The 13238-nt window shown below is 41.5% G+C and overlaps 1 protein-coding gene across 5 annotated transcripts in view; it reads left to right on the top strand.

Annotated features, from left to right (window-relative positions):
* The window catches only part of ANKRD12 (ankyrin repeat domain 12), a 60990-nt gene extending 49096 nt beyond the window's left edge, over nt 1-11894 (top strand). For 3 of the 5 annotated variants that reach the window (XM_052703718.1, XM_052703719.1, XM_052703720.1), the window contains 4 exons: nt 4979-5077; nt 5900-6043; nt 8288-8383; nt 8843-9654. In XM_052703718.1, coding sequence (XP_052559678.1) covers nt 4979-5077; nt 5900-6043; nt 8288-8383; nt 8843-9028 — 525 coding nt within the window. In that variant the 3' untranslated portion in view covers nt 9029-9654. Of the gene's footprint in view, nt 1-4978; nt 5078-5899; nt 6044-8287; nt 8384-8842; nt 9655-10508; nt 10683-11007 lie in introns of those variants that run through there. The other 2 variants (XR_008211154.1, XR_008211153.1) reach the window with 2 other exon arrangements.
* Nucleotides 11895-13238: the final 1344 nt, after the last annotated feature.

Below are 13238 nucleotides of genomic sequence, written 5' to 3'. Positions count from 1 at the left end.
TAGGATGTGTCAAGGAAAAATCCAACTTTAGGAGGAGTAGGGAGAATATTGTAATCCCTTGATAGCAGAAATACCTGCTAAACTGAATGGTCTGTGCATATGAAATAGCTCTGTAAGCAACCTGGTTTGGGGCTCTGTACTTCTGAATGGACCAGCTATTCTGTTGACTCACTGAAGATAACTTCCTACCTGAGATGCAGTATAGCTTTTTCCAGGAGAGCTGAAGATCCTTTTTGATTAAGCAGTGAACATTTAATGTATATTAAATTTGTAAATTTGTAAATGTAAATGCAATTTAATGTATATAAAAATACATTTTAAAATTTGTGTTGCTTCATTCCAGAGGTAGTCATTGTTAGTGTGGAAGCTCTTTCCTCTCATTTTTTTCCACCATATATGCCCCATGTCTGCATGACGGAGTATGTATATCCTTCAACATTTTCTCTCTCTGATAGGAGCTGATGGATTTCTTTGAAATTAGCAAGTTAGTTGTGAGAAAACTATGGGAGGAAAGATGTGCATAAGGTTACTATTTTATTTGATCTGCAAGTGACCTAGGATGTATGCTAAACTTTGCTACAATATACCAGGCCTTCCTTGGTCTAGAAATCTTTCTCAGTTGCTGTTTCAGCTTTTGTAGTGTATTTTTATCACCAGAAGCAGAGATGTGTTTGTTTTTTTATGGCAGCTGCTAGCCAACTACATGCAGTTTCTAAGCTACAGCTTACATGTTTGGCATTAAATGTCAATGCTTAGTTTGAGATTATTGGGAAATGAAGAAGTGTAGTTTATATTTTTCAATGGCCCTTCTACCCTGGCAATAAGCTCATTTCCCCATCACAAATGGCACTAGAAGGAAGAACTTCTAAGTACTTCCTCATACCTCCTTCATGTCTCTCTGACTATGTGTAGTAGGGATTCTTTAGTTCATGAGAATAAATTTAGATGATTGTGTAGTGTAATTTCTTAGGTAACTTATCCCAAAGGAATATTAATCATAGAATCGCAGCATGGCTGAGGCAGGCAGGACCCTCTGGGTTCCCCAGTCCCACTGCAGCAGGGTCACCCAGAGCAGGGAGTCCAAGTCCACATCCAGGTGGTTTACAAAGATCCCCAAGGAGGAGACCCCACAGCCTCTGTGCAGCCTGTGCCAGTGCTCCGTCACCTGCACAGCACAGAAGTGCTGCCTGCTGTTCAGAGGGAACCTCCTGTGCTCCAGTCTGTGCCCATGGCCTCGTGTGCTGGCACTGGGCAGCACGGGTAAGAGTGTAGCTCCGTCCTCTTTGCACCCTCCCTTCAGGTATTGCTGAGATTCCCCTTAGCTGTTTCTTCTTCAGGCTGAATAGCTCCATCTCTTTCAGCCTCTCTTCATAACAGAGATGCTCCAGTCCCTTTGTCATCATCATGTGGTCCTTTGTAAGAATGTCTCTAATATGTTCATGTCTCCCTTGAGCTGGAGAACCCAGAACTGGACCCAGCACTCCAAATGTGGCCCTACCGGTACTGCTGGCAGTACTTGCCCTGCTGCAGCCCAGGACACCACTAGCCTTCTTCACAGCAAGGGGACTTTGCTGGCTCATGTTCAATTTGGTGTTCAACAGGACCCCAGTGCTGCTTTTCAGCTGGGCAGTTCCCCAGCACATACTGGTGCCTGAGATTGCTCCTCTGTACGTGCAGGACTCTGCACTTCTCCTTGCTGAATTTCATGAGGGTTCTGCCAGTTTGTTTCTCCATCCTCTCCCTCTGGAAAGCAGCAGCACACCTTCTGGCACATCAGCTGCCCTCACAGTTTTGAGTCATTTGAGTGTAAGTGACTCGATGTATAATGTGATGTGCAACAATAAAATGACCTTTCTGTTGGAATTGTTTTTATGTTTTTCCTTAAGTAGTTCTTTAATGATTAATTGTTTTTATGTTTTTCCTTAAGTAGTTCTTTAATGATTCTCTGTTAACCTGATTTTTGCTTCACTCATAGGTAGGAAGGCAGATATTTGTTCTTAAGTTATTGCTGTATCATTGTGTGAACATCTACAAGAAGAAAATTTATTTAGCTCTGAGACTCAGAGTAGTTCACATAATGTACTGCTTGTTCTCTGCATTGAGATTTTAATGATAAGCTGTTGTTTGTCTGAGGAACTTCAAACATCCTGTAGGTGGGAACCAGGAGATGGTGCTTTCAAGTTTGATTTTGCTCTGCTTTGTTTATATACTGTAATTTATGACCCAGATCACCTGAGGTTGCAGTAGTGATACTTAATATGAATTGTGACTTCCCTCTGCCAGTGCAAATATAAGACAGTGACATGAGGTCAATTCAAAATGGAAGGAAACATCTGAATGTCCTAAGAATAAATTTAAATCATACTTAGCTATGGTGTCTTTGGATTGCTACATCAGCGTATTCAATGGGGTTCTGTCAGCTTTGTCTGTACTGCCTCCTGTGGAGAGATGCCAAGATTTCCAGCTTCCCCTGACTACCAGACGTGTTTCCAACAAAGGAATTCTGTCCAGTCTCTCTGGTATTGCTGGAAAAACGCAGTAAAACTTGTTTTAGTGATGTTATCAGATACTTCCTAAATTAATTAAATGTTAAATAGCATAGTAAGCCAGTTGACTTGGATAGCAAGAGGGACACACAAAAATAATCTTGGAAATGCTGTATATGTGTGAATCTGAGTTAGTGCTCTTGTAGCAATCGCAAATGAGAATTACAGGTTTTACAGCATGAAGCATCAATATTCTTGTTGATCTGAAGGATGCAAAACATGCAGGGAACTTGTAATTTATTTTTATGTGCTGGAGATGTTGCAGATACATCTTGCTCCCTAACTATTACTGAACAAAACTGTTCAGGAGGCTGCCTTCTCATGCAGTGGATCAGAGTGTTGAAGGACTGAGCACCATTGAATTTTTCTTGGACATTTGTTCAGGATTAGAGAACACACGAGAAGGCAGCAGTCACTTGTTCATCATGCTCTATATGGAGCCTGGACCCCTTAAAAAACTTGTTTGATAACTTACTCTGGTTGTGCAGGAAACTGAGGCCACTTTTTGCTTGTGGCATCCAGTTTCGTGCTCTGTTCTTGTGTTTCCACCGTACAGGTTCATCTCTTCCCTACACATTCTTAATTGACTCATTCCTAGCAGTCTCTTTGACTCAAAGATGAGTGAGACTCATTCCTCAGTTTCCCTCAAAACCTTTTATTTCAGTTTCCCTTCAGGCTGTGAAGGTTATTTCTCTTGTCCAAATCCAGCGTCGGTTCCCAGTCTGGGATTTCCAGTAGGTGGTGTCAGACTGCTGGGATCGAGTTTGCAGAGCTGGGTAGCTGAGGTTCGTCCAAACTTTCCAAGACGACAGAAAAACATACTGTTTGGGAAAATTACAGTAAGCAAATTCAGTCCTGTGCTTAGTTTAATGTTTTCGAAGACAGAGGCTGTAGTAATCTCTGAGGTCAGAAGAACCTTCTGTTGCTTTTCATACTGCTAATTGTGTTTGCAGAGAGTAGCTTTGGGGTATTTGGGATTCAGCCTTTGCTGGAAGACCACTATTATTGCAGTTTAGAAGCCCTCAGTGCGGGGTGGCTTCTTCTAGTGTGGTTGAATTTCTAGAATGCATACTTAACTCCTGAAAGTAAGAAACAAAATTTTAGTTTTGAAACAGAATCGAGGCATGGTTAACTAACATCGGGAGCCCTTCAAAAGAAATCTCAGTCAGCAGGAGCTTAACATCAGTGCATTTTGATTTACAGTTTTAGGCTGCCACCTGCTGCTTGAAACATTTTGTGCCATGGGTTTTAGTGATACAGAAGGGCTACTGAAAAGCTGCTAATTGCTGGATTAAGTGAAACTTTAGTTTTCTTTTTGAGTATTGGTTAGAAAATATATCTGTTGTTGATCAGTAATGTAATGGAAGAGTTCTGGGACCTGAAAAATGCTTTTACTTTCAATAGAAGCTATTGTACAATAGCAGCTTCACAGGCGCAGAGTTCTCTTACATTTATTAATAGAAGTCCATACAAGTGAGCTGCCAATATAATTAAATTCTTTCCAGTTATTTCTGGTGGTGTTAATTCTTCTTTCTCTTGCAAAATTACGTGGTGTTTGAATTCAAAGGAAAAACAGTTGATAATGGAATTTTATATTGTTCAGGTGATACAGATGTTGTCAACTGTGAAATTTCTATTTCTGGATAACTTTATAGGCAGTCTGCTTGTGTTGCTTAAGCTGTGTGTTTCTCTATTAGCTGAAGCACTGAGTTTTCTGAAAGATCGATTCACTTTTAGTAATATTAGCTACATCAAAGCTTGGTGTAATTATGACCATCTTGTCTTACTTTACTGAAAAGATGGGACAACAGTGTGGTAGTGTGTCATGAATACAAAGTTTCTTGGCAAATCTAGATTGCAAAATACCTCAGACTGAACATTAAACATGCTGAAATTGACTACAGCTGAGGCAGGTTATTGCAGTCAGTGCGGGGTTTGCTTTTAATAACGATGGCTTGCACAAAGGGGCAAGAGATGTCAAACCTCACTCAGTGTTGTGGGAGCCAAACAATTTTCATTAGGAGAGAGGTGAAGTGTGTGTTGTGTAGCAGTTTGAAACTGGCTGGTTAGGCAGTTTTTACCTTATTTTCAAAATGAACAGCTGTGCTATAGAAAATTGAAAGCAAGTTGTATCTTCTAATGCATAGACCTTTTAAAAAATAGCTGTGATATGTTGGCTGTGACTGGTTAAAAGCATTAACAGTTTGAAATGGCATTACAAGCAGGCAAGTTTATTAACTTTTTGGTAAAGAAGCCTTAAAACTTTTCATTGCAAATGGTTTAAAGTTATATAATTAATGTACAAAACTCCTATTTTTCCCTAGGAACCCCCCCTCCCTTTATTTTTTTAATAGATGCTCAAATCATTCAGGCAGTGTTAAACATACATGAAATACATACTCATTATACTATTTATAAAACATTTTCCACAGATTACACCTCCTCCCTCGCTGTCAGACCCACTTAAGGAACTATTTAAACAACAGGAGGTTGTAAGGATGAAACTACGTTTACAGCACAGTATTGAAAGGGTAAGACTGAAGTACTTTTCTCTATCATTTCTCAATCTCGGGTTTTCATTTTTCAGTGAATAGGCTTTGCTCAGTTGAACCCTGCTTTAGAACTACACTGCCTTTTAGCTAAATTTCTGAATTGAAAAAACTTGTAAATACAAAAAAGAGAAAAAAGGTAATGACAAATTCAGCAATAGTTGGAACGATTGTTAACTGAATACTTGTGCCAGTAAGACAGCGGCTTTTTCTTCTTAATTGCTCTAAGATGTGGCTCAGGTTTTTCCTAGGGGCAGCAGAGTGTGGGAAGAAAGCTGTAGACTCTAGTTCTGAAGGCTAAGGAGTGTTAGCAATCTCAGAACCAAAGCATCTGAATTAAAAGAATTTAAGCAACAATAAATGCTGTATTGGTAGAAGACACACAGTTAAAATAATAGAATGGTTTGGGTTGGAAGAGACCATAAGGATCATCTAGTTCCAATTCCCCTGCTATGGGAAGGAACACCTCATATTAGACCAGGTCACTTAAAGCCCTGTCCAGCCTGGCCTTGAACACCTCTGGGAATGGGGCATCCACACTTTCTCTGGGTGTCTTGTTCCAGTGTCTTGCCACCCTAACAGTGACAAGTTTATTCCAAATATCTAACCTAAATCGACCCTTTCTTAGTTTAAAGCCATTACTGCTTGTCCTACTGCCACGCTCCCTGATAAGTAATCCCTCTCCAGCTTGCTGTAGGCCCCTACAGGAAATTCTCAATGAGTTTAAATGCAAAAGCATTTTTATGAATCGAACTGAAATGCTTGTATGTTGATAAATTTGATGTATTATTTTTTTTTAATTAGGAAAAGCTTATTGTTTCTAATGAGCAAGAAGTCCTCCGTGTTCATTACCGAGCAGCAAGAACTCTAGCTAATCAAACACTACCATTCAGTGCCTGCACTGTTCTGCTGGACGCCGAGGTTTACAATGTGCCCCTGGATGCTCAGGTAAATTTCGGACCAGCGTACCTTTCTAGTCTGACTTAAAATGAGTGTTTGGAGAGAATTCCATTGCCATACCCAAGCTGTCATTGATTTGCTTGGGATTAAGATTTTGTGTATTGTAGATTGTTATTTTGCTTAGGCCTCATTTTGCTCAGCGTTGCACACCACATTAGAAGTGCAATAACAAGAGGACACAGGTACTTACACTGGTTTCATGTTTTGTACTCTGCCTGGTTTTCTTTCATCTCCACAAATGATGTGAAAGATTAAACCAGGACTCTGTTGTTTTTCATGAAATCAAATTTAATATACTTTTAATCTGCATCATTTATGGGCTGTCACTCTGAAGTTTACTGTAGCTGTGTATCTAGAAGATGGTTTGATGGCATCAGTATTTTGTGAACAGGTTTACTAAGAGGAGTAGAAACTGCACTCAGAACCTGGTTAGGTAACTGAGGAGACGTAACACAAGGAAGAAATTTGCTATTACAGATGTAATAAACATTTGGATGCATTGAATGCTGAGCATTATACAAAGAAACACCTATGTGTCAGACGTGTGCGGAATTCTGCTTTAGTGCTGTAACTCTTTACATGTTAGTTACAGCTTCCAGTGTTTCCTCTACCTGTGCCATTACTTTTTTTCTACCTTTAAAGAGCCGTGCAGAACAAAGCAACTCAGTAGAAAATACCAGTTTTATGAAGATTGTGGTTTTTGCCCATTTAAAGCTTTGTACTGCCAAATTTTTAAGTCATCATCTTCAAAAGAGATTTTTCTCTTTTGTTAATGAGCAAAATGTCATTATTGGTTTTGAAGTTTAGTGTCCTTGGGTGTATTTTGTCCCTTTTTGAGATGCACCCTCTTTAGAACTTGAGGGTGCATCTGAGCTCTGCATGGATCTACATTTTTATGTTGTCATTTTGCAATTGATTTTGAAAAAGCTGATTTTTGTATTTGAATTCTGCAAAACAAAAGGGATCTATATGGGAGGAGAGGTTATTTTTCTTTCACAAAGTGTTGCAGCTGTTCTGGCCATTTTTATTCGCTACAGCAGTTGTAGTAAAATACTGCAACTCTCACTACCTCTTAATTGTGTTCTGTGATTTAAAAAAAAATAAATTCTGATTTTGGTTTTCTTTTACTTGAGCAAATAGCTGACAGAGATTTGTAATGGTTTATTTTGTAGGAAAATGACACTCCCACAACTGCTTCTGAGCGATTTCTTGGTGTTTTGAGGCTTGCTTTTATAACTGCTAATGTTATGCAGACCTTAAGGACCATTCCCTGTGGTCATTTGCAGCAGAGCAGAGATAGGGAAGAAAAAGGCCCCCATTTGTGGTGAGCAGGCTGGTTACAGCCCAGCAAAACACCTGCAGTTCAGGATCGTGAAACCTGTGTTGCTGAGGGCTCCTTCTATTTGCATTTCCTTTGGGGAGTACCTGTGATCTTAGCCAGCAGTTTTCTAGAGACCTCAGCATTTGCAGTTTTTTCCCCCGTTCTTTCTCATTGCTGCTTTCTCCTGCAGCGTGCAAAAGGGGAGGCTTTCTTTTCTAAAAATGCAGCAGGGGCCTGTGCTGGTTAGTGATGGTTATTGAAGTATTACAGGGACATGATCTGGCTATGCAAGAACTATACAGAGTCTATTTTCTCGCAACGGACAAATTTGGTGTTCCAGACTCATTAAGTAGCTTTTAAATATATGAATGGATTTAACTGGGCAGGACAAATAAGATATGCCTTCTTGCTTTTTAAAATCCCTTTTGCAGATTTCTGTGGTAATTTTTACTTAAATTGGGTTTGAATACTTGTGTGGCCAGTTAACTCGGATTGCTTAAGATTTTCTTGATGAATGCTTTGCTTTTCCCTGAGGGGACATTCGTTTGATTTGTTACTGAATTTTAAAAAGAACAAAAAGAGAATGTTGTGGAAGATCTGCTTTCTACTGATGGAGATTTTAAGGCATAAATCTTGACGCCTCCTACTCCAATTTTAAAAATAGAGAACAGTGATTAGCTTTAACCTGAGGGGATCTGGGAATAACCATTTCTGGAGAGCAGCTAGCTGAGGGAAGGGAGATGAAGACATATGCTTGCATGTACCTTGATACGTTGACTTGGAGTTTGGTTTTCCAAGGAAGTGCTGTTTATGAAGGTGCCACAAAGTATGTTTTCATGTTTTAAAGCATGTCTGATACGAGCTATCAAACAACTTACAGGTGGTGGTTTTTTTTGTTGTTCTTTTTGCAGACTGATGACAGCAAAACATCAGTGAGGGATCGATTCAACGCGCGACAGTTTATGTCATGGTTACAGGATGTCGATGATAAGTTTGACAAATTAAAGGTATTGCTCTTTGTCTTTCCCTATCTTTAGGGGAAACAGTGCCTCTGATGTCACTGCAAAGATGACAGGAGTAAACGTGAATCAGTATATGAATAAATACATCTGTTATGTGATAAGCACTTGATATGCACTTGATATGTGATATGCAGTATCATAAGTTATTGTAGATATCCCTGTTTGTTGCAGGGGAGTTGGACTTGGATGGCTTTTAAAGATGCCTGCCAACTCAAATGATTCCATGATTCCACGTTATAAAGGCAACATGGAAGAAGGTCTGCTAATATTAAAAACAAAAACAAAACAAAAACACGAGCTTTGTGATGGAATAATCTGATTATTTGAATAGAGACTTGGGGCAGGTGCTGCCACAAAGAGGCTCGTAGATGTCTTTTCTGTTTTGAAGCTCGTGCTGCAGCATTTTCTGATATTGAAATAACTTCCTTCTGCATTCCAAAACAGACGTGCCTTTTGATGAGGCAGCAGCATGAAGCAGCAGCTTTAAATGCAGTACAAAGACTGGAGTGGCAGCTTAAACTACAAGAACTCGATCCTGCTACGTACAAATCCATCAGCATTTATGAAATTCAGGAATTCTACGTTCCTCTTGTTGATGTTAATGACGACTTTGAATTGACACCAATATGACAACCAGTACTTACTGGCTTTTGCCTTTGGACTGCCAGAGACTGAGGTGCAGCGATTCACAAAGGTATTTTTCTTTTAAGACAGAACACTTTATTAATGAACACTTAATGTAGAATACTGCCTTTCCCAATAACTATTCAGAAAAATGTGGCATGGGGTCTTGTTCACAACACAGAGATGGACGCTTATTCTGAAGTCAGTTTCCCAGAAAATAGCATTACCTGTATTTCAAAATTGCCTATGGCTTCAGGGCTCACTGCTGACAAGGATGATGAAACATGGTGAGTTAACAGCGCTGGCAGCTGTAACACAAACAGCCACCAAAACAAAATGATACCTAAAATCTGCTAGGAAGCTTTGTATCATGAAACTTGGGTAACAGTGGGACTGCTACGGGGGGGGGGAAATAAGATGAAAAGTCTGTAGAAGAAAAATCAGACTTGGAGGAAAATAGTCTATTAATCTTATTGTATTTTGTAAATTACTGTATAGTTTTTTTTCTTTTTGGAAAAAGATGTAATATTGTCTTCATTTTTAAATAATTTATTTTATACATATTGTGCAAATGTAAATAGTCTTGTAATTAATGTTCAAACCTGTACAAAATAGATATTTTAACTGTAAAACTGTTTTTGTCTAATGTTTTATTGGACCAAAGTTGTCGTTTTTATTAAGTGTAGTGTGTTCCTGGTTGGCAGTTCTTTTACTATGGCATGTGTTTGATTTAGCTGCTTGTTTCATCACCATAACTGTAAAAGAGTTGAAACTGACCCGTGTTGCATGCTTCACAGAACCCCCAGCTCCTTGACTTCAATAACCGAAACCTGAACAACTGTAGCATTTACAAAACCATACTTCATGTTGGTCTGCTGTTGTCACGCCACACCTATGACTTACTATGCTGAAAATATTTTTGTGTAAAACAAAGACAAAGCAAACAAAGAAAAAAAAAAAAGCAACAACTTTTTTTCTCTTATGGTGGTCTCGTAATAGAGCCTATTTTTTCCAACAAAATGCCTTTGAATGAAAATTCTAAATTGTATATTGTCTATTTTAATATTAATCTATGGAAGGATATGTAAATAGTTGTAAATATAATGTTTAATAAATTTTATTGGTCATGTTACTGGTTGGAATTTTTTAATATTGTAACACTTGGTACTATGATCAAATCTCATCGTTCCCGTGATAGGAAATATGTAGGGAGAATCGATTAAAAACTAAAAAAATGAAAAGCTTTTGTTTTAACATTTTTGTATCCCTAGTATTGTTAATGAACAGTTAATTATTTATTGGTGGCAGGAGGTTATAGATATTCATGAAAAAGATTTGTTACAGCCTAGGCCATCAATTATTCAAGAGTGCTTGGGATCTGATGTCTGTGAAATTACTTCAGGAAGAAATGGGGCTTTATGGAAGAGGGATGGTTACCTGCAAAAGAGATTAAAGTACTTGCTCTGAACTGATTTTTAAATACCAGGTGAACTGCTGCTCCTTGTGCTTATGTGAACGCCCAGGACTCCTTCATTTTGATGCTGAGCTAGAGGCTGTGGACAACAGACTCCTTCCAGCTGCACGTCACTGCAGGCTGCAGTCAAGAATAAAGTGATAGTAACACGAGCGCAGTAATACTGGATTAAGCACAAATTCACAGGTAGCTCCTGCCCTGAAGCTCTTTTTCCCCCCCCCGCTTTTAATTTGCTAGGTACTGGAGGAAGGGGAAGCTCCTGCTTTTATGCAAGACCACCCTACTGATACCATAGAACCAAACAGAGTAAGGGAATTGCAAATGTAAGCATCAGAGCTGGCTGGAGTAAGGCAGTTCACAGCATGACAAATGAAAGGATTATACATTTTTTGGTTAATTAAAATTGACAATTTACCTTATGAGGAGGTCTGAATCTGGTTATTTGTCAGGTTTAGCTTGCCTGTGTTTCCTGAACAAGGAGAGATAACTTCCTGTTAACCATTTCACACAGGTTGTTTTCAGTTGATGCCAACTACTGAACATCCCACTGTCCAAAGTGTTGGCACCCACGTTGTGGTCCCATACACCACACACTCTCCTGCCCTCTGTGACCTGGATCCAAGCTGTGTTCCAGTTGTGCTTTTCTAGGATTGTGCTGCAGCATGATCTCCAGAGTGTATTTCCATTATTTCCACCAAGCAATGCAAGTTGGAGCTGAGTGTGAGGGATGGCTGCCACGTAGCATTGCTTCTCCCTCCTGAGGGACAGCTACTTCCAGGAAAGCCAGGCGCTGCTGAGTTCCTCCTGGGTTTTCCTCCAGGGATGAAACACGTTATTTCGGTCTTGTTGCACTTGGGTTGAGGCAGTCACAGGTATGTATGTATACAGACTGGGAGAAGAATACAGTGAAAACAGCCCTGCATAGAAGTATTTGGGAGTAATGGTGGATGAAAAGCTAGACGTGAGCCAGTAGTGTACTCCTGCAGTATCCTGGGCTGCATCAGAAGAGGGGTGGCCAGCAGGGAGAGGGAGGGGATTGTTGCCCTCTGCTCTGCTTTTGTGGGAACCCATCTATAGTACTGCATCCAGGCCTGGGAGCCCTAGCACAAGAAGGACATGGAGATGTTGGAGCAGGTCCAGGAGGGGGCCAAAGAGATGATCAGAGGGCTGGAGCACCTCTTACGAAGAAAGGCTGAGGAAGCTGGGTTTCTTCAGCTTGGAGAAGGCTCCAGAGAGACCTCATTGTGGCCTTGCAGTACTTAAAGAGAGATTATAAAAAGAAGAGGTCTGACTTTTTACACGGATGCTGATAGCAATAGCACAAGGGGAAGGTTTAGGTTAGATGTTGGAAGGAAATACTCCCTTCAGAAGGTGGTGAGGCGCTGGCACAGCTGCCCGTGTAAGCTGTGGTGCCCCATCCCTGGAGGTGTTCAGGGCCAGGTTGGATGGGTCCCTGAGCAAGGCCTTTGACATGGTCCCCCACCACATCCTCATCTCCAAATTGGAGGGAAGTGGATTTGATGGGTGGACGACCCGATGGATAAGCAATTGGTTGAAAGGCCGCAGACAGAGGGTGGTGGTCAATGGCTCTATGTCCAGGTGGAGGCCGGTAACAAGTGGTGTCCCCCAAGGGTCTGTCTTGGGACCGGTGCTCTTTAACATCTTTATTAATGACATCGATGAGGGAATTGAGTGCACCCTCAGCAAGTTTGCTGACGACACCAAGCTGAGTGGTGCGGTTGATACGGTGGAAGGAAGGGATGCCATTCAGAGGGACCTCGACAGGCTGGAGGGCTGGGCTCGGGTGAACCTAATGAGGTTCAACACGGCAAAGTGCAAGGTTTTGCATTTGGGCCGGAAGAACCCCAGGCACCCGTACAGGCTGGGAGGAGTGGGCCTTGAGAGCAGCTCGGCAGAGAAGGACCTCGGGGTCCTGATGGACGAGAGACTGAACATGAGCCAGCAGTGCGCTCTGGCAGCTCGAAAGGCAAATGGGATCCTGGGCTCCATCAGGAGAGGGGTGGTCAGCAGGGAGAGGGAGGTAATTGTCCCTGTCTACTCGGCTCTTGTGAGGCCCCACCTGGAGTACTGTGTCCAGGTATGGAGCCCTCAGTACAAGAAAGACATAGAGATCTTGGAAAGGGTCCAGAGGAGGGCGACTAAGATGATCAGGGGGCTGGAGCACCTCCCCTATGAGGACAGGCTGAGGGAGTTGGGCTTGTTCAGCCTGGAGAAGAGAAGGCTGCGGGGTGACCTCATTGCAGCCTATCAATACCTGAAGGGAACCTACACCCAGGAGGGGAGTAAACTCTTCAGAAGGGCTGACAATAGCAGGACTAGGGGAAATGGATCCAAGTTGAAGGAGGAAAGATTTAGGTTGGATGTTAGGGGGAAGTTCTTCACAAGGAGAGTAGTTAGGCCCTGGAACGGGCTGCCCAGGGAGGTTGTGGATGCCCCGTCCTTGGACGTGTTCAAGGCCAGGTTGGACGGGGTCCTGGGCAACCTGATCTGAATGTGTACGTTTGGTGGCCCTGCTAGGCAGGGAGGTTGGAACTACATGATCCTTGAGGTCCCTTCCAACCCGGGTGATTCTGTGATTCTGTGATTCTGTGAGCAGCTGAGCTGCTGGGGGGCAGCCCTGCCTGTGGCTGGGGTGGGACAGAGTGGGTTTTGAGGTCCCTTTCAACCCAAACCATTCTGTGATTCCTTGAAAACAACAGCTCTGCACAAAGCAGCATTCAC

The sequence above is a fragment of the Tympanuchus pallidicinctus genome, unplaced genomic scaffold, assembly GCF_026119805.1.
Source record: "Tympanuchus pallidicinctus isolate F22 unplaced genomic scaffold, pur_lepc_1.0 scaffold5, whole genome shotgun sequence".
Classification (NCBI taxonomy): domain Eukaryota; kingdom Metazoa; phylum Chordata; class Aves; order Galliformes; family Phasianidae; genus Tympanuchus; species Tympanuchus pallidicinctus.
The sequence above is the reverse complement of the archived record's forward strand: the minus strand, read 5'-3'. Positions and strand labels throughout refer to the sequence as shown.